Source organism: Cynocephalus volans, chromosome 1, assembly GCF_027409185.1.
Source record: "Cynocephalus volans isolate mCynVol1 chromosome 1, mCynVol1.pri, whole genome shotgun sequence".
Taxonomy (NCBI): Eukaryota; Metazoa; Chordata; class Mammalia; order Dermoptera; family Cynocephalidae; genus Cynocephalus; species Cynocephalus volans.
Genome location: NC_084460.1, coordinates 84409112 through 84432361, shown reverse-complemented (window position 1 = coordinate 84432361; position 23250 = coordinate 84409112). Strand labels below are relative to the sequence as shown.

At 34.9% G+C, this 23250-nt stretch overlaps 3 protein-coding genes across 3 annotated transcripts in view; 2 read left to right on the top strand and 1 right to left on the bottom strand.

Annotated features, from left to right (window-relative positions):
- The window catches only part of RARRES1 (retinoic acid receptor responder 1), a 36135-nt gene extending 35607 nt beyond the window's left edge, over positions 1 to 528 (top strand). The window contains exon 6 of the mRNA XM_063102532.1: positions 60 to 528. Coding sequence (XP_062958602.1) covers positions 60 to 209 — 150 coding nt within the window. The 3' untranslated portion in view covers positions 210 to 528. The remainder of the gene's footprint in view (positions 1 to 59) is intronic.
- Positions 529 to 6342: 5814 nt separating this feature from the next.
- Positions 6343 to 23250, bottom strand: part of GFM1 (G elongation factor mitochondrial 1) — a 41461-nt gene continuing 24553 nt past the window's right edge. The window contains exons 14-18 of the mRNA XM_063100525.1: positions 15280 to 15442; positions 13525 to 13669; positions 8306 to 8466; positions 7490 to 7543; positions 6343 to 7333 (exon numbers count right to left, since the gene is read on the bottom strand). Of these exons, the coding sequence (XP_062956595.1) occupies positions 7202 to 7333; positions 7490 to 7543; positions 8306 to 8466; positions 13525 to 13669; positions 15280 to 15442 (655 nt within the window). The 3' untranslated portion in view covers positions 6343 to 7201. The remainder of the gene's footprint in view (positions 7334 to 7489; positions 7544 to 8305; positions 8467 to 13524; positions 13670 to 15279; positions 15443 to 23250) is intronic.
- Positions 16426 to 23246, top strand: LXN (latexin). The gene is made up of 6 exons (XM_063100537.1): positions 16426 to 16679; positions 18160 to 18222; positions 19319 to 19496; positions 19794 to 19930; positions 22603 to 22665; positions 22917 to 23246. Exons 1-6 carry the CDS (start codon positions 16551 to 16553, stop codon positions 23013 to 23015), a joined length of 669 nt encoding a protein of 222 aa, XP_062956607.1. The 5' UTR covers positions 16426 to 16550; the 3' UTR covers positions 23016 to 23246.

Sequence of the window (23250 nt, the reverse complement as noted above, 5' to 3'; positions counted from 1 at the left end):
TAGAATTGTTTTGGCCAGAAGTTTTTGCAGATTATAATATTTTATAACTCATTTCCTAGGAAATCATTCCCTGTCGTATTCACTTGGTCTGGTACCCTGGCAAACCACTAAAAGTGAAATACCACTGTCAAGAGCCACCAACACCAGAAGAAGCCTCTGGAACCGAAGAAGGATCAGCTGTGGCACCAACAGAGCTTAGTAATTTCTAAAGAGAAAAAAATAATCTGTTTATACCAAATTCTAGACAAAATGACTGTGCTAGCCTAAATCATTATTCTAGTAAAATAGTTAATGTATAGGCATTCTAATAATTTGGGAACGCCTGTGATTACAATACTCAAAAATTAAAAGATGTTAGGGTTTTTGTTTGTTTTGCAATTGGTCTACGTTAATTTTAACTCTGGAAGCATGTGCGTACTGAACTCTGCTTAGTGCTAAACAGTAACCAGCAGGTTCCTTAAAGTTTCAGCCCTAAAATGTAAAACCCGGTCAGTTACAATGTGCTGCAACTTGATCAATAAGTATTTAAAAAAATAAAATAGAGAAAACAATTATGGTCTCATCTCTGAATCTGCATTTCTTTTTATTTTGAACATATTGTAGCTAACTATTTTATGTGGCTAAATTGCTACTTCCTAGTATGTAAACAAAGATAATATATTTTCAACAAATGCAAATTGAAGGGAAAATATTAACTGGTTAAAAGAAATTTTACTATATTGTGTGATTTCAAGCAAGTATGCCTTTTTAACTAGATATCTACTTTTAAACACATTTATGTTTCTAAATAATAAAATGTGTTACATTTGTTCACAGAGATTTGTATATATAGGCAAAATTTGTGCCAAAATTTAGTATTGCTTAATTCAAACTTTACAAATGATATAGTGTTTCACCAGATAAAGCTGTCTGCAAACATAAATTAAAAGGAACACTCAATAAAATATATTAAATATTGTAATTTTCATTTATAAGGACAACCTGGAACCAGTGTTGGCCCAAGTAATGTATAAAAGCAAACACAATATGTATCATAATCAAATTCAACAGAATACCTCCTCAAGACAGAAAGAATTGATCCAGGAAATGTTGCCATCATTTCCCTTTCAAAATTAGTTTCATTTAATAGAATGCTTATTATCAGTCTCTAAAAACCTTGCCCCAGGTTTCTTGGCCAGTAACTGATTAGAAATCAGTAGCCTTAAAATAAGACAAAATATTACTTTTAAAGTCTGCCACATATGACCATTAACTCGATGGATTAAAGACATAAATGTAAGAGCTGAAACTATAAACTCCTAAAAGAAAACATAGGAGAAACACTTCAGGATGTAGGACTGGGCAAAGACTTTATGAATAAGACCCCAAAAGCACAGGCAACAAAAGAAAAACAAGTGGGATTACATCAAAGTAAAAAGCTTCTGCACAGCAAAAGAAACAATTAACAGAGAGAAAAGACAACCTACAGAATGGAAAAAATATTTGCAAACTATGGATCTGACAAGGGATTAGTATCCAAAATATAAAATGAACTCAACAGTAAGAAAACAAATAACCCAATTTAAAAATGGGCAAAGTTGCTGAATAGGCATTTCTCAAAGAAAGATGTACAAATAGTCAACAGACACATGAAAAAATGCTCAACATCACTAAGCATCAGGGAAATGCAAATCAAAACCACACTGAGATATTATCTCATCCCAGTTAGACTGGCTATTATGAAAAATAACAAATGTTGGTGAGTGTTTTAGTCCGTTTTGTGTTGCTATAACAGAATTACCTGAGACTGGGTAATTTATAAGGAAAAGAGGTTTATTTGGCTAACAATTCTGGGACAGCTGCATGTGGCACGGGCCTCAGGCTGCTTCTACTCATGGTGGAAAGTGGCAGGCAGCCGGCGGGTACAAGCAGATCACATGGTGAGAGGAGGCAAGAGAGACAGAGAGGAGGCGCCAGGGTCCTATAAACAAGCTCTCGCGGGAACTAATAGAGCAAGAACTCACTCATTAACTCCCGCTCCCCCAGGGACAGCATTAATCCATTCATGAGGGATCCACCCCCATGACTCAATCAGTTTCCAACACTGCCACATTGGGGATCAAATTTCCACATGAGTTTTGGAGGGGACAACACATCCAAACTCCATCAGCGAGGATGTGGAGAAAGGGGAGCCCTCCTACACTGTTGGTGGGACTGTAAACTACTGCAGCCACTATGGAAAATGGTATGGAGTTTCTTCAAATAACTACAGATAGAACTACTGTACAATCCAGCAATCCCATTGCTGAGGATATACCCAAAGGAGTGGAAATCATCATGTGAAAGGGATATCTGCACTCCCATGTTTATTGCAGCTCTATTTACAGTAGCCAAGAGTGGGAAACAACCTAAAGGCCCATTGACAGATCACTGGATAAAGAAAATGTGGTATATAATACTACTTGGCCTTCAAAAAGAATGAAATTCTACTATTTTTTGCAACATGGAAGAACTTAGAGAAAATCATGGTAAGTGAAATAAACCAGGCACAGAAAGAGAAATACCATATGTCCTCACTCATAAGTAGGAGCTAATAAATAAATAAACACATAAAAAAAGAAAAACCATCACAATAATACATTGAACTTAAAAAAAAAAAGAACTGTGGTTATTAGAGGTAGGAATCAGGGAGGGGAGTTAGCAAAAAATTGGTTAAGAATCACAAAAATTGATTACGTTTTGTAAACATGAGTATACTAATTATCCTGACCACCATGTATTGTATATAGGTATTGATATTCAATTCTGTACCCCCAAAATATGTACAATTGTTTCAATAAAAAAACTGTCAAAAAAATAAAAAGAAAAATTTCTGCACTGTTAGATAATTGAAAAAGTTTATACTAAAGAAAAAAAAGCATGAATTCTTTGAAAATAAAAATAAACAGATCCAGTTCATATATTTTTCTATTTAAAACTCCAACCCTTTGCATTTATCTTCCCAATATCCACTTGACTTAGAGTTCTAAGTATTCTGAAGCATTGCAAACAATCATTTAAAGGAAACATCAGCTCTCCCACCTATGCGATAACAAAAATATCAATGAAACAGTCTACAATGATTAAATCAGGCCAAAACCAAGTAATAATTTCCTCTGACTGAAGTTCCCTCAATGATCTCAAAACAAGATCCCAAGAGCATTATAATAGCATATTCTATGTCCTATGATTGTTAATCTTTTTGTATCACATTGGGGACCAGAAAGGGTCCTTTGCTTGGTGTTTTAGCTTTCTAGAGTCTCAGCTTTCTCGAAGTCCTTATCCTTGTGGACCGGAATTAAGGCTGTTGAGGAAGAAATAATTTTATGGTGTAGTAAGAGCCAAATGTGAGGATGGGCCCAGGAAACAAACCAACAAAGTTGCGAAGTACTTTGAATTCTACAAGAAGTTGAAAAATTTTATGGAATAGTTTGGAAAAGGGCAGGAGATTCCCCATACCACAGTTGTCCCGTTTTCACTGGTGAGTAAAATATGTAAGTTACAACTATCAGTACAGATTATAGCACATAAGCAGAAACAAACAAACAAAAAGCCTACAGGCGGGAGAGCATCTAAGCTAATCTTAAAGATAACTTGGAACTTACATGAATTCCTTAAACAGGATGTCTCACCCAAGTCATGAGGCTCCCCTTCAAGTCAACTGATATTTTTTAGAGAACTGCTTGTGTAGCTGAGTCAGCTAAAAGTCATCATCCTCATACCAGCATTTTTCATTAGTGAGATTAGGCTCGCATATGTGACCATAACTCACCCAGGAAAGGATTCTAAGGTAAGCCTTTAACGGATTTATTTCAGTATAATAGATTATGAAGGGAATTCTACACATACAACATGCAAACATTATCACCTAATTTATAAATTTGCAAAACCCACACATGTTAAACCGAATAAAAATTTCTCAGTATTACCATTAGAACATCTTTCTAATTTTTTATCGTATTTGTCAAGTTTATCTCTAATGTCTAATAAACTGCTAAATGTGTATATAAAAAAGAACATCTTTTCAAGCACAAGCTCTAAAATTGCTGACTTGGTTTTACTAACCTTGATTCCATTAGCTAACAGAGAAAAATTACTTCCTCTGCCTTGGCATAAAATGAAAAAAACTCTAAATTCCCTAAGCCCCCTTTTCATTCAGAGTCTAAATTCTTCTGAATCATTCTGAGCCCATGACAGTTACACACAGCATCACAGTCATTTTCCTAATCTCTTTAGAACTTTAAGACACAAAAAACAGTACCAGGATTTTGTTTGCATTCCATTTTGCTCTACTCATAGTTTCATTTTTTTTCCTACACGAATTATGAATTGTTAATAAGTTAAATAATTTCTTTTGAAAGTCAGGTGGAAGCTTCTATATTTGCACTTGAATGTTAGTCCTTCATGACATCTTAGTTTATTACACTGATTTCTCTCAGCTTAGAAAATTCTGACCCATTCTGTGACTTTTCCTAGCTTTCAAAGTACTACAATCACATAACATGCTGCCTGGCATTTATTTAAATGAATACTCACAATAAATTTTCTGTGAATACAATAAACTTGTTTTGATGATGCTTCATAATGTTATTTATCTAAAGAGACCCTTTAAGCTGCATTTAAAGCTCCAATTCAACAATTTATCATTTTAGCAATGAAAACAGTTATCTTCTATAAAGGGATGCCTTCCAACATGTCACAATTTTCTACTTGGTGACTGCCAATTTTAAGATTCATCCAGGTTTCAAAACATTAAAATATGAAAAATTCTAAACTTCAGAACTGATGAAATTTTAGTGATTTCACAAACTACCTGTCTAAATGAACAGAGAGGAAAGGAACTTTACAGGTAAAATTCTCAACCAAAAAACCAACAGTCCAAACTCTACTACCACACAAAACAATATTAAATGACACATCTAAATTCCACAAATCTTTCATTTCATGTCTCGGGCCTAAGTGCAGACCATATGCAGTGGTCTTTAACTTTGATTGCATATTATAATCACCTGAAAGAAAACTTTTTATATATACATATTTTTTAAAAAGGTGACCGGTAACGGGATCTTAACCCTTCACTTGGTGTTGTCAGCACCATGCTCTCCCAAGTGAGCCGTGGGCTGGCCCTAAACTTTTTATCTTGATACAGCCAAAGAATCTTGAGTATCTGGGGGTGTACCTGGGTATTTCTTTTTAAACTTCCACAGGTGATTTTTAAAGTGCAGCCAGGGCTGGGAATCAGTGCAATACTGCCTAGTGCTATTATCCAACATAAGTAATACTATCTTTCTTTAAATTAGCCAACAATTACCTTCACAATAGTAGTATGAAAAATCCTCATTTGTGAATATTCTCATTAATTTTTTCCATGCTACAGTCTTTGATTAGTATGTGGCACTTACCAACTATAACTAAACTAATGAGTTAGCAAGTAATGTGAGTTCTGGTCCTGGATCTCTCTATGTGATTGTAGTCTAGTTAATCCCACCAGCTAGGCCTCTGTCATTGACTATGAAATGCTGGTGTTGGATTAGGTATCTAGGATCTATCTTACATTATAACTTTATAACCAGAATGTTTAACAAGTTAAAAACACGTCCAAATTTATCCATCTTAATTCCAATATTTCTGACTATTTTCAATAGCCGGAGGAACTGTGCAAAATTCTGAGAAAGTATTTCCTCGCAAGGAAAAATATTCAAAGTTATTGTGAATGGCATGAGATGCAGATGAAATGCCAAAGCAACCATATTTTTCAGGCTTGATACTACTGTAGCAACAGACATATTCATGGGGCAAATGCAATTGGTGAGTAATCATAACTAAAGTATCAATTTGAAAACTTAATGAGCTGTGTGGTCTTTGAAAAGTTATTTATCTTCTCTGTGCCTTTGCTTCCTGTATTACGAAATGGACATAATAGTACTTACCCTCATAAGGTTGTGAGAACTAACTTAGATAATGCATTTAATGTATTTAGCAAATGTCTTTAAAATATGTGCTCAATACTTTTTAAAAGTCTTTTTCTTCCTAGAAACCTTAAATTATAAAGCCAAATCTATAAATCAGGAAAACCAAAAGAATTTAAAATCAGTTATTTCTATTATCCAGTAAGAGAAAGGACCAGGATATGTTTATAGCATCATATGATTTTTTGAATGAAGCAATTCTGAACAGTATGGCAGAACTGCCTGGGAAAGCACAATTTATTCTGGAAACAAAAGCTTAACATTTATTCTTTTGTAATCTCAATGAATACAATTTATGATAAATTCCAACAGATTCAAATTCAACTAGCATTTACTAGGTGAATGAAACTGGACAGCAATTTTATAAATTATATTTTATTATTTAGGGCTGCAGAAACATTAACACAAATAAAAGCATATGCAATGATCTGTTACTTACTTCATATAGGACCACAACAAAGTAACATTTATACTCCTAAAACAGAGGCAGTTACAAATTTGCAGAAACCACAAATTGAAGCAATCAGCCATATACAAAACAATTAGAAATTTAGCTAGTATTTTAATATCCCAATGAAGAATATGAAAAACATTCTCTATTAAAATCATACGAAATCCACTCTTAAACAGAAAAGCCTGCCCATTAATGATCCTCCAAGAAGTGTCATGATATATGCAATTCGCTTTCAAGTCTTCATCAAAACAATAACAAAAAAAACCAACAAAACCCTTTTAAATACAGAGACAATGGACAAACAGATAAGGCAAATAAGACAAAATAATTATATGATAAACAAATGTTAAAACTATTCATTACTGAATCTAGATGGAAGGTATGGCTGTTCTTTGTACTGTTTTTTCAGTTTTTCTGTATGTTGAAAATTCTTATGATAAAAAATTTGGAAAGGAAGTTTACTTACATTCTAAGCTTAAAAGTATAACTGAAATTAGTGTCTTCCCCCCTTAAATAAATATCAAATACATTTTAGTAATAATCATTTTATTTGCGGTTTTTCAATGAACTATAAAAGTAATCCACAGAGTTGAGATATACATATAATTATGTTTGAATATAATAGAAGTTCCTGAATGTGAAATAGGAAGGACTTCTAAAACTTCTTGTTTCAGCAGTGGGCATTCATTCCACTGGAATCCATCAAAGTATCTAAACCCTGCAGACTCAGTTAAAGCTAATCAACTCAAAGTGAGGAAAACTAGTTCTTGGCTTTTCCTTTTTTTGCAGGAAGTTGACCTGTAGCTTCCAAATACTTATTAATGAGGTCTTCTTGTGTGGATGGTGAACATGGCTGATATCTGCAGTACTCCATTGTATATTCTCCCTTTCCCTAGGAGTTACAAAAAAAAGATAAATAAATAAAATAAAATTTTTATGACTATCAATAAAGTCATAAAGTGATGCAAAGTCAGGAATTCACAAATTTGACCATTTTGTAGGGTGGTCTTTTGAAAAGCACTGTAACAAAGTTTAAACACTTGCTTACCTCTGTGCATGACCTAAGTTCAGTGGAATAACCAAACATATCATTTAGAGGGACCTGAAAACAGACACAATAGATATTAGCATTGCTAACTGAAAAATATTTGAGAAAAATACAGAGATGCCTTAACCATTTAATTTCTTTAGACTCAGGTTCTGACTCGCTACTTCTTGGTTTAAAATAATTAAAAGCCAAAGAGAAAGATTTTTGTTTTATTCCAAGTGGAAACCCTATTTAAAAATTATTTCATTTGACAGTCACAACTAGAAACCAAATTTTTCAGTTTCACAGAGTGGACACCATTCATAGCCTTTCCTCCTTATCCCCACTCCACTCTCTGGCCCTGACTCTAGCATTTGCAAGTGTTTCTCTTGTGAAAATGTTAATATAACTCTCCTTTGGACACCTTAATGTAGTGTCTTCCAGGAGGCCTTACGTAAATAATGTGATGAACACTTTCTCCCATGGGATTTAAGTCAGGGAAGATACAGGAAATGGAATTAAATATTATCCCAATAAATTAGTGATAACAGAATAAAATAGCTATGCAAATAAAGCTAAAATGAGGAAGATAACTATACATCTAAGAAAATGACATATTCACAAAAGGCCAAAATGAAATGAATCTTATTTCTAGCTTTTGTACTTAAGAGTTGCTCTAACAGCAAATTATAGAAATTGCCACATATGCAACTATATAAGCCACAAATTCAACAAGGAAACATCAATTTGCTCTACAGTCTCCAAAAAACAAAAGCTAACTCTGATTTCCTTCTGTGGTTAAGAAAAGCAAGACTGCCAATGACCAAAGGTACTCACATCTGCATACAGTGTGAAATAGTCCTCAATTCCATCTTGTCCTGTGATTACCCCATGGCGCCGGTTAATTCCTGCAATTACTGCTCCCTGAAATTCACTTGGGGCTGTAACTTCCACAGACATAATAGGTTCAAGAATACATAATGTTGCATTTGACAAGGCTAGGTTTAAAAAAAAAGTTGATTAGTCTTTAAAAAACTTGAATCTTTTCTATTTAGATTTAGGAAAGGGAGACAGACAGTGATCCCCCAAAGGTACACATGCAGATGATGAGGTTAAAACATTTGATCTAGACTCACTTTTCTAGTAGCAGTAATAGTCACGCTTCTGAATGGAAATTTCAGTAAGACTACATTTAATTCTAGCATTAGGAATTCCATAACCATATTTTTATCCTTACAACTCATTAAACTGTAGAAAATATATAACACAAAGTGGTCTTAAAATAACATTCGATCAAATTCTTTTTTTTTTTTTTTTTAAAGATGACCGGTTAAGGAGACCTTAACCCTTGATTTGGTGTTGTCAGCACCACACTTTCCAAGTGAGCCAACCGACCATCCCTATATAGGGATCCGAACCCGAGGCCTTGGTGTTATCAGCACCACACTCTCCCAAGTGAGTCATGGGCCAGTCCTTCAATCAAATTCTTTACCATCTGAATTATCCAGCTAAGTTATTTATTCCCTCTGAAAATCTTCAGGGGTAAAGACACTAACAGCTAAGTCTTTGACCAAAGTAAACTCATTTTTTCCTGTTGGTTCCTGGCAGACAGGTATGTTTAACTATAAGAAAATACCTTTTACCAAACGGCAGGAGTGAGGGCACCCTTTGTACACTTGGAGACAAGAATCGAGTCATGCCTGAACTAGGCTGAACAATTTCCACACCTGATGAGAATTAGAAGACCAAGTTTCTAGTTTCTGTTCTATCTCTAACAAGTTACATGCCTTTTGGAAAAATACAGTCTGTCAGGTCTCAAATTTCTTCACCTACAAAATAAAGATGTTGGACTAGATGCTGAAGGCCATTTAAACATTAAAACTCAATGTGCATATCTGCATTTATTTTTTATCCTACTTTACACATAATCAGAACACTTCTTACTGTTACAAATGCTGACTGTTTACATGTGACAATATGAAGAGAGTATAATAAAACTCCAAATGTTCATACTTAATTTGCAAGTTGTGATAGTGCAGAATACCCCAACCTTAGATTGGCTGAATTTTCTCAAAATAAAGGCTTTAAGCAAAACACATCAAAAATGAGAGAGAAAATATATTTTCTTAAAATAATCATAACATCAATCTGTTTATAATAAACTAATTAGCAATCATTCTTGTACATTCACTAAGGTACTTCTTCTAAAGACACTATTAATTTAAGTGCAATAATTATAAGAATAGCAATGTAATATACTCTCATTTCTTAGAAATATTTTTAATTCAAATCATATCCTAGCTTACACCTATCTTTGACTAATAAATCCTAAATAATAAATTCTGTTCCGAACAGAGGAATAATTGAATTTACAGAAATCTGCAGACTCCTAAGCTTCACTGGCTAAGCCCTGCAGAATCCTATAGACATCTGAATCAGACTAACAATTCTAGTGTAGAAAGTCTTACTTCTTGTAACTTCTTGAGTTACCACAACTACAGAGCCTTCCTGGCTCTAAAAACATGTAATTAATACAGAAAAAGGCCTCCAGAATAGACATATCCAGATTTGGTTACACATTACCTAATGTTTTCAATAGGTTAGTAATGCAAAAGAGAGAGATTGTGAAAGGGTCATATTTAAATGGAAGGAAAGGGCCAAGTGTATAGTGCCCATCACTTAATTGTTGAGGATAGGCTGTCTAGTTCTGTTTCACATTCCTTCACCCTGCTCCATTCTTTTTAACTTCCTCTTTCTGCCTAAATCCACCTCCTGATTCATTTCCAAATGAACCCTGCCCTTATACATGCCTTCCTCTAACCCTATCCCATGTGATAAGACTCCAGAGCTAACACACCCTGCCATTTTTCAACAGCCACATGGCAGCCAAGTCCTAAAAGCAATTTTTCCCTCAAGGAGATCCATGTGGTCTGTAGCTCCTGAAGGAAGGATGTGAAAATACTATTATCATCATAGGATCTTTTAGGCCAAAGTAGTGGGTAGAGATAGTAACGTTTCTATTTCAGCCCACTAGGAATAACACTGATATCACCAGGTCAGATGCTAAAGTGGCTATGTGAAGTGGTCAAGGGCTGTGACTCTGGTCTGTGTTTAACTCTCAGCTCCATCACTATCATTTAACCCTGTGTCATTCAATTAACTGCTCTGACCCTCAACTTACTTAACTGTAAGGTCACTGTGAAGATAATTCAAGTAATTAATATAATACACAGCACATAAGCAATCAACAAATGTTATGACCACTCGGCAATAAACTAGCTAGTGAAAGGATGGCATGACACAGTGAAGGGTCAAAGGTAATACAACAGGAAGAGGGATTAGCACTCACTATGCCCCAAAATGTATGTGCAAGTGTTTTCAAGTACACTGTCATTTAATATTTGTGGAATTACTATTATTTTTTTTTTGGTGGCTGGCCAAAACAGAGACCCGAACTTGTGAACTTGGTGTTATAAAGCTGTATAAGGCTGTGCTCTAACTAACTGAGCTAACCAGCCAGCCTAATTGTGGAATTATTATCACCAGCTGCCTGAAGAAAGTTCAGATGACTTGTCCATTTCTACACAGTAAATAAGGAACAGAGCCAGGTTTCAAACTCAAAGCCCAGCACATAATATAACAGGAGATTTTAAAAAGCATACTGTTAAGTTAAATGAGCTAACAATATAACTGTGGCTAGGCCTTTATTTAACCTGCAGAGTTGCTACAAGTTTAGTGTTTCTGGGGAGACCAAGCATGGCACTCTCTCTAAAAACTATTGACAGAAAATGATGGCAATGGTCACATCCACAGGGTGAAAATACGCCCAAACAGAATATTCAATTTCACATTTCAATTTTGGGGTGCATCACTGATTAATCTCATGGACAAAGTTTAAAATTGGTTCAAAATGGCTCGAGTTTTCATTTTTTTAATGAAGAATACATGAAAATGTGAACTATTTTTCTTCCAATTTTTATAATACATAACATATAATGATAATATATTATAACTATGATAGCTTATAAGCTATCTTATACTAAGCTCATTTACCAACATTTTCACCCTGAAACTCTCATATGACATTCAATGGAGATATATGTATAAAAGTTGATTTCTCACTGAGTTTGGCAAGAATTTCCTTTCACCTGACTTTTACGTTTTTGTCTTTTTCTTCTCATTGTTTTTTAGGACTGCAAAAGCTGATTTTTATTTTTACTCCAAATCTTATGATTTTCAAAATTTTTACCTTATGTTTAATTGACAAATAATAACTGTATATATTTATGGGGTACACTGTGATTTTAAACATTTTTGTATTTCAATCATGGAGAAATAAGAATCAGATGAAGAAATAGCAAAGTAATTAATTTTTCATACTAACACTCTGCTTGTCAGCACATATATATCTGGCAAAAAATAAAACTTCTCAATTCAATTATAATCTAGTATTTTTCTTTTGCACAGCTACCAGGCAATTAATCACATTTAATGTTTATATACCTAAATAATAAAAAACTAAATGGTACATATTCAACTATTTAGTTAATATTCATAGATACACTGACATTTTTTCGTGGATATATATGCATACTAGCGGCATATACATCTATATTTATTTATATTTAAATATAGGAACAGTTTTTTTTTTTTTTTTTTTTTTTAAAAGATGACCGGTAAGGGGATCTTAACCCTTGACTTGGTGTGGTCAGCACCACGCTCACCCAGTGAGCGAACCGGCCATCCGTATATGGGATCCGAACCCGGGGCCGTGGTGTTATTAGCACCGCACTCTCCCGAGTGAGCCACGGGCCGGCCCAGTATAGGAACAGTTTAAAAGGATGAGGCTTTTAGTTAATTGATAACCATATCAATTATCTGGGTTTATGTAACTTCTATTTCCAGGAAAGCTACCAGTATCCAGCAAAGAACAACTGGTGCTTTCTAATTTGTTTTAACTATACTTCTAAAAAGTATATAAAATGATTATAAGTACTGTGTCAGTTTAAGATTTAAGATCAAGATGCCGAATAAAGTCTTATTTTCTTTGTGGTTTTATTTTCCTGTTTCCTATCAATACAATCTTCAGACTGTGATAAGATTTCTGCGTCATACTGCATTTTTAATATAATAGAGAGCTGATATAAAAGAAAGAAAATGGAGGATTCCCTATCCTTTTCACAGCTGAGAAACTGAAACATAAGTTGCTAAAGGCTCCAAATAGTTTGAGTAAAATAAGGAATTAGCAACCTGGTCAAGAAAACTTCTCCAGCCATTGACCCACATCTGATCACAAATGCAAACTGAGACCAAAAGCAACATAAAGTCCAAAATTCATAGAGAATCAATAAAATCCTAATCTACCGAATGCTTTGGAAATATTACAATTAACTTTCTATTGTTGATTTTAAGCCTCTTTGATGAAAATATTTCTGAAATGTTTTATGAATCATAATATAATTCTCCTGTGTAAAGACACTTATGGACATTACTAGTGAATTATCACATAATGACTATGGAAGAGATGGCAAAAAGAATAAATTTTCTGGCTTCAGGACACAACTTTGAGGCTCCTTTGTTAAAAAACACTGATCTCAAACTGCTTCAAAATACTTTGCCATCCTCAAAATGCCTAAAAACTTACAATGTCATACACTTACAAAAAAATTACAAATTTATGGATTTCTTGACATTTGAAAAAGTCACTAAAAACAGCATGACTGTAGTTAACATATCTTTAAAATATTTCTTAGAATTCTGAGCATTTCAGTTTTCTCTATGAAAAACAGAACTTACAGATTATCTATGAATTTAAACATACAAAAAAAAAATCAGATAATTCAGGAGAATAGGACAGGCTTTAATTTTGTGAGAGAGAACAGTAATCTATCTTCACTTCAATTCTATAAATATTTGCCCACTACCTACCATATTTCCTGGTGTGGTGTCTAGTGATGTGGGTGGAGAAGACTAATAACAGTGCTGCCTTCTGAGATTCTTATGGTCTATCGGGAAAAATAGACACACCAAGGCAGAGGTGCTAGGACATAGCATACCTTGTTTAAGAGCACCTTCTCCTGCTCTGATGAAAGAGATTTCATTGGAATCAACCATGTGGTGTGCTCCATCTTGCAAAACAAATCGGAGCCCAGAGATCTTGTGACCAGAAAGAGGGCCCTTCTCGCAGGCATCCAAAAACCCCTGTTAACGAATTAACACAAATTATGGAGTGAGTGGATTTTACTCGCAGATGCATTACCAAGAACTCCTAAACTTTATGTTCAGAAGTATAATGTTTTCATGTATGCTATATATCACCCCTTAAAAAAGAATTTTTTAAAAAGTTTAACATATTTACTATTTAAGTTTTATAACTGTGGCATCTAGAGCAATCCCTTGGAAAAGCACACTACTCAGGTGAGCTGGTTTGAAAGCAGTGCTAAGAGTGCTAACAATCACTTTCTCATAAACTCATCTTCAGGAAGTAATACATAATAGAGACAGCATGACCTTAATTTTACAATGAGGAAACAGAGGAAACACAAAACTAAGGAACTCCTTAAAAGAAAACCCCCATTAAAATTGCTGTTTATTCACTATCTGTGTCTTGAGCCCCTACTACATGCCTATCACTGCTTTGCCTCATTAGCAGAACACCACATTATAGCTTCAGTATTATACTACCAGTAAGAATTAGAATTAAATTCTTTTTTAAAAAAACAGCTTCACTGAGGTATAACTGATATCAAATTTTATACTTTAAATATGGGCACTTTACTGTATAAGTCTGTAATCCTTTTTCATTCAGTTATTTAACAAATATTTGTAGAGCACCTACAATTCAGGTTAGTTTTTCCTGGCAGCACAGTCACATGGCTTCAGACAGTTCAATGTATTTCTGACATTTCAAAAACTGCAAGTTATGCATGCTGAAGCTCTCCTTCACCTACATTAATCTTGGAGAATATAACATATTTAAATGTGTGTGAATGATAAAATATTGTCTTGAAATAAGAGTATAAATGAATGAAATATATTTATCACAAAAAAATGCTATGGCCACTGAAACAAAAATTAATATTAATAATTACTACTATTATTCATATTATTAATACTAATATTAATATTAATAAGTATTTCTAAAGTTAAAAGGTTAAAAAAAACCCAAAACCTGATATATAAGAATAAATAATTGCTAAAGGTTAACAGGAGCCTTATAACAAGTGACCCAGAAAGCAAACAAAACACTTATTCCTTATATGTGCAAAGCACTTCACAATTCCCAAAGAAATGTAACACAGTCTTATCTGATCCTCAATTTTGTAAGGGGTGGAGGTTTAAGTACTTTATTGTCAGTTCACAAATGAAGAAATTGGTTCTGAACACTGGTTTTCCAAGGAGTACATTAATCAGTAGCAGAGAGGACAGTAGCACCAAGTGTTGGGAATCTTAATGAATGATCATTCTACCATGATAGTATACATAAAACTTTCATAAATCCCTAAGTACTACTACAAATTTTAATTGCTGATTACAATCAATGCAGTAGTTTCAATTTATCAATATTTCTCTGTGATTTTTCTATGATAACTATGATTAAGAAACAGAATGACTTCCCATCATTGTCATAGTATTCATTTATAGTTCTTAAACTTAATGAACTGAAGAGTCTATACCAGATGGAAAGCTTAACAATCAGATAAAGAAGCAGGACTGTAACTAAAAAAGATCCATAGTAGACAATGTGGTAAAAGATAAAGTATGACTGTGTTTAATAAGTAAAAATGCAAAAAAGCTTTTAATACATTTACCTTTTCTACAGCAGGCACAAACGACTTTGGAACATTGGCTCCATATGTTTCATCTGAAAACTCCAGCTTAGTGTAGTTCTCTGGGTCCAGAGGTTCCAGTACACCTACCACTTTTCCAAACTGGCCTGCGCCACCTGACTGTTTTTTATGTGTAAAATCAAACCTGAAAGTATTTAAGAGGGAAAAAAAATCCCCCCAAAACATTGCATTATGTAATTACCAAAATGAAATAGCCTCTACTAATTTAATGCAAAAACCACATTTAACAATTTTTCTTTGAATATGATGGCCCTGCTATAAAATTTTATTGTAGAATTTACTTAAAAAAGAATCCTCTTTCCTGTTGTTACTTGGGGGTGAGGATGTGGTACACCACCAAGGTAATCTACAGTTTTTAATTCTGCCAATTCTGAATTTCACAAATAAAAAAGAAAAAGTCAAGTAATTAAAATATGAAGGTCAGTTTAAGGTTCTTGTTCTAATAACCTATATTCCAAAGAGCTTACCCACTTCTTTGGGAATGCTTCCTTTCCCTGGAACATAATGTTCTCTCCTTAAATCTCTGTAACCAAGGACAGTTACTTGAAAAATAGGAACTCTGATAGCTAATTTATTCAGATAGCTCCTATTTGATTTTACTACTTGGACATTATAGACTCAGGCAATACAAGAAAAGGGAGTTCCAATAATTAACACTTGAAAATGATTGGCAAAATGATAGTGACTAAGTAAGCCACTCAAAAAGACATATATAGACACAAGTCGGTTTACTTCAAGGCACCTCTGCACCTCGCCCTATGCAGGATACTGTGCGCTGCGTATGAGGAAAGTGTCCTCCAGTTTGCAAATGAAGCAACTGATTTATCTTTCTCTGGGGAGGAAACTGGAGGTCTCAAAGGAGACGCCCAGAGAACACTCAAAGGCCAGAAAGGCCCTCCCTGCATTTCCGTGAAGGTTAATAAAAGGAAAGATAAAATTCCTGCCAACCTAGCCCACCAACACCCTCCCCACAGTACCCCTGGCGCCTGCCAAGGCCCAGCCTCTCCGCCAGCGGGAACCGCCTGGTAAGGCAGGCGGTGGTGGGCGGGGCCGCAGAGCACCCGCCCAGAGCGCCTGGACGCAGCCTGCCAGAGCCCCAAACAGCAGTTCCTGAGTAGGGAGGAGCTCCTGATCCCACCCAGGCCCAGCCCGAGGCAGCCGTGCCGACTTTTCCGTCTTGGCGACCCGGCCGCAAGCCGGACGGGCAGCCCCGCGGTCACCGCTCGCCAAGAATGGAAATCCCGCCGACCCACTACCCAGCCTCCAGGGCAGCCTCGGTGGCGGAAAACTGCATCAACTACCAGCAGGGGACCCCCCACAAGGTGTTCCTGGTGCAGACGGTCAAACAAGCCAGCATGGAGGTGAGTCCGGCAGGGGCTGAGCACGGGTCCCAGCCTTGCTCTGCGTGCAACCTCCCCCACCCCCCGCCTGTTTTGGGACACACCGCTGTCGTCTGGTCTAGAGAAATTAAGATTTCTGGGGGATAGTCTACACTCCAATCTCTGGAGACAGCCCAGGACGGTTTTTTGTTTTCACCGTAAGGCACAAACATGGATAGTTTTTATGTGCACTATTACAAGGAAGTGGGAAAATGCTCTAAGTAAGGGGTGGCATTTTTCAAAAGAATCTTAAAACTGTTTCTTTTTCTCACTTGTGACTCTATTCTGGACCAACAAAAGTTCCTGTCTTCCAAACGACTCTCCGTTGCCTAAATTTTAAGATCAATCCCCTTGACAAATTGATAGGGGAGACAAACAGCAAGAAAAACTGTCACCTGGGCCGGCCCGTGGCTCACTCGGGACAGTGGCTCACTCGGGACAGTAGGGTGCTGATAACACCAAGGCCATGGGTTTGGATCCCATATAGGGATGGCCGGTTAGCTCACTGGGTGAGCATGGTGCTAACAACACCAAGTCAAGGGTTAAGATCCCCTTACCTGTCATCTTAAAAAAAAAAAAAAAAAGAGAGAGAGAGAGAAACTGACAACCAGAGAACGAAAGCATTATGGGCTGACATTTCACTCTAACCACACAAACCCCACTGCCACATGACTGCTTTGAAGGATGCACTCCCTCTGGCTAAAGAGTTGAATTAAATGTTTAAGGCCTCAGCAATCACTAACTTGTTTCCATTTACCAAAGTCTACTGGATTTGAGATTGTCCTTTATTTATTTCATAGTTTTAACTGCTAACAGTTAACAGGAGCTGACGGAGCAGATTTCAAAACTGTACCAGACAACTTAATTAGGTATAAATTTTCAATCTGTATCTTGACTTATAACTGAAATACCTAAACATTTCCCTTACTCTTATAAAATGTGTTAAAGTATTTTGCAGGTCTACTAATATACAAGTAAAAACAGTACTTAGGTACATTAAGTCTCCAACCACTTTGCAGTAATCTGCCTTAAAATGGAATTCACATTCATTGAACACTGTTTGGAGGATACACTGGACTTTTATGAAAAATCTTGTCAAAGGTGTATCCTATTTGTCATCTTTAGAATTAAGAGCTGTTTCATAATACCTTATGTAGAGAATTTAGGATCGCACATCCAGAGGCTGATGTCTTCTGATGACTGAAAGTGAGTTGTGCCCATTTTATCTGTATGCTTTCATCCCACCCTTTTGTCTGCATCCAAAATAAACTTGATAGAGGACTTGCTAAATTAGATGTTACATACATGGTGACATGCCTTTTTTAAGATCTAAAGACTTTAATCATTTTCCCCCATCTGCCAGCACCCCCAAACCAAATGAGAATGGATTCATCTAAAAATGCAAATATTTGATTTACTGCTATAATATTTTCTTCTCTTCACCACATTTTCTTAATTTCAGGATATTTCAGGAAGAGGACATAAGTATCACCTTAAATTTTCTGTGGAAGAAATTATCCAAAGAGTAAGTGAAATGTCCTTTATTATTAAACAAAATTTAATACTAAATATTCCAGATCATCTTTGTTGTTCAAATCTATAGAATTTTTTTTTTTTTTTTAAGAAATCCCTGCCTCTAAAAAATACTAACCATATGGGCAAAACTTACAAGGGTCAGTTTTTACTATCTTTGTATATTCTGAGATATATGTCTTATTTCTGTTGAACTGTACAGAAAACACACTATACTTCAGTTCAAATAACTTCCCTTAAAAGGTTAGATACTCATACGGCAGTCTGAATTTATGCCTAATAAGAAGAAGTGAAGTAATTTACTCTCCAGTCATGATCACTTTCCTATGCCTGCCTTTCTAATTCTGTTTTTGATTGGGTATTTAAAGAAAGCAAGTCCTTTTAGATATTCATGAGCAATAGAATAACCAACTGATACCCCTTCAGATAAGGATCTTCCAGTAATGGGGCAGGGAAATTTTAAAAAAATTATACACCTGTCCAATTACTAATAAGACAAACTTAAAAAGAACTGCAATCTGCACTATAACCATCTTGAAATTTTTAAAAAGTTTACCCTTTTGTTGAACTTAAATTATGATATAGGTTAACATAGGGAGATTTCATAAAAAGGCATTTGAGCTGCTAGACAGTCATCTTTACAAAGCATAACCCAATGCTACAGTCTTCTAATTTTACATCTAGATACAGACTGCTGTATCTGCATTTCAAAAAATTTGTTATTTCAGGAACAGTAAGGGTAATAGAAAAACTTAAAAAATAACCAGAGTCTTGAGTTGGTATGTAAAACCAGACTAAAATCTGGCCTTGCAAATGGACACTCCATTAATATTGAAATATATTCAAAGTTTTAAGATTAGAATTTACAGATTATGAGAGTTTATAATTATAAGGTAAGTTATCTATTTTTGAGGTACTCACATGATACTACTAGAAAATGAATAGACTGGCCCCAATTAGATACCTATGAAAATAAGCACTCTGAAACAACACCATTAGAGGCCAATGCTCTAAATTATACCTCAAAGAATAATTAGTAACAGATGGCCATCTATAGGTAAGGATCTTTTGCAAAAATGTTTAAACAGCAAATTACGGTGAACTGCACAGCTGAAGTGCTTTACCCTCCATTGGGACAAGATGGTGCACCAGAAGTCAATTTCACATTTGAAGGAGAATTTGGAAAGAACCCAGATGAAGAAGACAACACATTTTATCAAAGACTTAAGTCCATGAAGGAACCACTAGAAGCTCAAAACATTCCAGGTATATGAATATGGCATGGAAAAATATATTTTTTTCAACTTTAAGATCAATCTCAATTATCTATACTCAAAATTACTAGATGTTAATATTGTTGGAAATACACTAGTTTTTGCAAAAATATTCATTTCTAATCTAATCCAACAAAAAAGAGGCCTTGGAACTTTATAGATCCATGGTCTAATTATTTTCTGCATGCATTTGAAGGAAACTAAAACATAACTTAGAATTTGAATTTTTTAAAAGGTTAATATTGTATGTATAAAATAATTACATTTATCATATAAATGTTTCCCCCAGACAGTTTTGGAAATGTATCTCCAGAAATGAAGCCAGTTCGACATTTAGCTTGGGTTGCCTGTGGTTATATAATATGGCAAAATTCTACTGAAAACACATGGTATAAAATGGTAAAAATTCAAACTGTCAAGCAAGTGGTAAGTAATTTCTATAAAATGCGCTATTAACAGGGTTAATATTTTACTGAAAGTGTCAAAATTCATAATTGGATAAATAGGGTCCCTACAGTTATTTTGTATTTAAAACAGTGGACCTGGTATTTTGAAGGAGAGGTCAGTTACAATAAAAACTAGAGAAGGTGAAGAGTTGTAGGAAGAGTCCAAAGCAACAGCAACTGGTCCAAAAAGTCTCTTGGTTTGGTTAAGAGATGTAAACCACAGGCCTCCTTTGTCTCAAAACTTGCCTTCCTAATAGTAGTGTTGGGTTAGTTTGCATTCCTTAGGAACATACTTCCTGACAAAGAAGCATAATAGTAGCAAGGCAAAGCCAAAAATTTCAATGAAACACTCTGTATTAATAAGTAATATCTAGACTGCACTTTCAAAAGACACCATGGTAAATGGTTCTTAACCTTTCATATTAGGCAAGTCAGATTTAACTATGATGCTTTACTCAAACTGTCTCCTAGAGCAAAAAGGTTTGGAGAATTTTATTAGTAGAGAGGCAAGACGGAATCCCAGGTAAACTACTTGTAGTATAAGGATTCTCCCCATCTTTAATCTGCTCTACAAAGGTCCTCAGGGCCACTTTTTATGGCAGTCACAAGCAAAACTGCACTTTCAAGAAAGTACAATCTTGAGTTAAAATCTGGCATTCATTTTTTGTGCTTGGTTTAATACAGATTATTTCCTTTGCTAACCTAAGTTTTGTGTTCAAATGACCATAATCATGCTATACTGAAACTCTCTCTTCTTTTTTCCTCTACTGAAATGGAGGTGCCACAGCTACTAAGAAACATGGCTGGCATTTTTTTCCTTGGGGATCAGCCTGGAGGAAAAATAGTAGCATCTCAGTCTTTGTGAAGCTTGCTGTATTGTCTCTGAAACAGTTCTACTATTCATTCCTTAGCATGCTGTACATAGTTTCTTTTGTAACCCATTTAGTCATAATTTACAACCTCATATCTTACTTGTTGCCAGCCTTATGTTTTAAGTCTCATGATATAACTAGAAGTGCGTTTTTCTAGAACTTTTTAAAAGATGAGAATAAATTCTTTGATTTTAGCTTTACTAAGAGTTTTTTTAAAATTTCAACTGGTATCTAATGGAAATAAAAAAATAGAGTGCAAAGAAACCATTTAGTCAGCTCCACGAGAGAAAAGCACTTTCCAATTGACTTGTTTCAGCTTGTTGGTAACAAACTGCAGGGCAGCTAGAGCACCTTTTCTCCACGTGCTTTTGTAACCGCTCATTAGATACCTATGGGCACTGGAGGGCAGGATACCCAATTATAGTACTCAGAGTGTGATGCCAAAAACCTAACATAAATATTACGACAACATATAGAGAAACTGATCCTTTTTTCTAATGTATTTTTGTAGACATCAACCTTGGTTACAACATCCCTATAGGGGTGTAGAGGCCTCGAATAATTGAATCCAGGTACAGAGGTCATAAAATGATAATCATGATTTTTCAAGCCATGTTTTTAGCAAAATATGTACAAGACATTGCTAGTAGTTTTGTGAAAGGAAACTCCTGTAACCCTTCACCAAATTGCAGTTTTAAAGCATTAATGAACATCAACAGAAGGGTTTAACCACTGCTTCAGGCCATATATATTATATATGTTTATCAAGATCCAGTGTGTAAAAACTCTTACTGATTTTTATATTATCTTTAAAGGACATCCTTTATTAACACATGCAAAGACAAGATTAGTTCAAGATACTATAATGAGGGAATAGTAGTATGCTTTTACTTGACCCAGGGGCCATATTTATAATAACTGTTAACCAAAGGAGCCACAGGAGCTTGTGCTGCCCCTTAGTGTCTAGGGCTCCTCTCAACACATTGATTATAAGCTTTAAAAAACCTTATAGAAGCACAACTAATTTCTGACGATGACGGTTTTAAAGTATGTGGATGCAGTGTTTCTGCATATCTAATGGTATAAGTTACTTTTTATTCCCAAAGCCGTAAACATTACAGATCAAATCTTTAATTACAAAATGAGATAACACTTATTTATATTTTACTATCTTCAGTTTTCTAGAAGAATTTTCTATTATAAAATTGGTTTCTTCTAATGTAAACAGTGCTACAGTTTATCCCTTAATTGATGCTTAAAAAAAAAAAAAAAAAAAAAAAGACGGGTAAGGGGATCGTAAACCTTGACTTGGTGTTGTCAGCACCACACTCTCCCGAGTGAACCAACCAGCCATCCACCCCTATATGGGATCTGAACCCATGGCCTTGGTGTTTTCAGCACCACACTCTTCTGAGTGAGCCACGGGCCGGCCCTAAGTGATGCTTTTCTGAACAATGGAAACATTAAGGATTCTTAGTAACAAGCTTATATACTGTAATGCTCTTAAGTAGCTACCATACTTGGAAACTAAAAACAGGAAAATGATTTTTAGAGTAACAAATATAAAATCATGATTTTAAATTGTAGTTTGACTTACTTTATAAGAGAATAGTTTTTCTGTTAGACTAAATTGAAATAAATTATAACGCTAAATTTTTATTTTTACCTAAATGGAAGTATTATAATCATTTACTAATCAAAGCTGATTTTTTAAATTAAAATATTATTTTTGCCAATGATTATTAAGTTTTAAACACCAGGTTTTTATTCTTTGTCATAGCAAAGAAATGATGACTTTATTGAATTAGACTACACTATTCTACTGCATGACATTGCATCTCAGGTACAGTATCATTTATTTTTATTTGATGCCACTTTGAAAACTGAGACTCCTTTTATAGCTACAGTATGCTTTATTAATTCTGACTCTAAATCAGAATTCATGCAAATTCAGATAGGCACCAGGTTGAAGTATATTATACTTGTAGCAATTTAACATGTTTTGTGCTATTCTTTGTGAGGACTGTTTTGTTTCTAACAAAATATAAACCCAACTATGTTTTCTTAATTTTATCATTGCATTTTTACTTGTAGGAGATTATTCCCTGGCAAATGCAAGTTCTCTGGCATCCACAATATGGTACTAAAGTAAAACATAATAGCCGTCTGCCAAAGGAAGTACTAATGGAGTAAATGACCCTAACACTGGGATGAAGTATAAACATGCCTATTAATGATATGTATGCCAGTTTTCATTGGTATCTAGCTGAAGGGGCCAAACAAATCCCGAAGCGTCGCTTGTATACATGTCTTGATTACAGTATAGAACTATACAGTTTCCACAATAAAGTGTCAACTATCTAAAAACATCTTTATAACAATAATAGTGCTATGTTTAACCCATAATAAAAAGCTTTAATTTCAGTCT

Coding starts and splice junctions, on each gene's coding strand:
- LXN (XM_063100537.1), top strand. CDS start 16,551: ATGGAAATCCCGCCGACCCACTACCCAGCCTCCAGGGCAGCCTCGGTG. Junction 18,223..19,318: donor TGGAAGAAATTATCCAAAGA/GTAAGTGAAATG, acceptor ATGTTTAAACAG/CAAATTACGGTGAACTGCAC. Junction 19,931..22,602: donor TTCAAACTGTCAAGCAAGTG/GTAAGTAATTTC, acceptor TCTTTGTCATAG/CAAAGAAATGATGACTTTAT.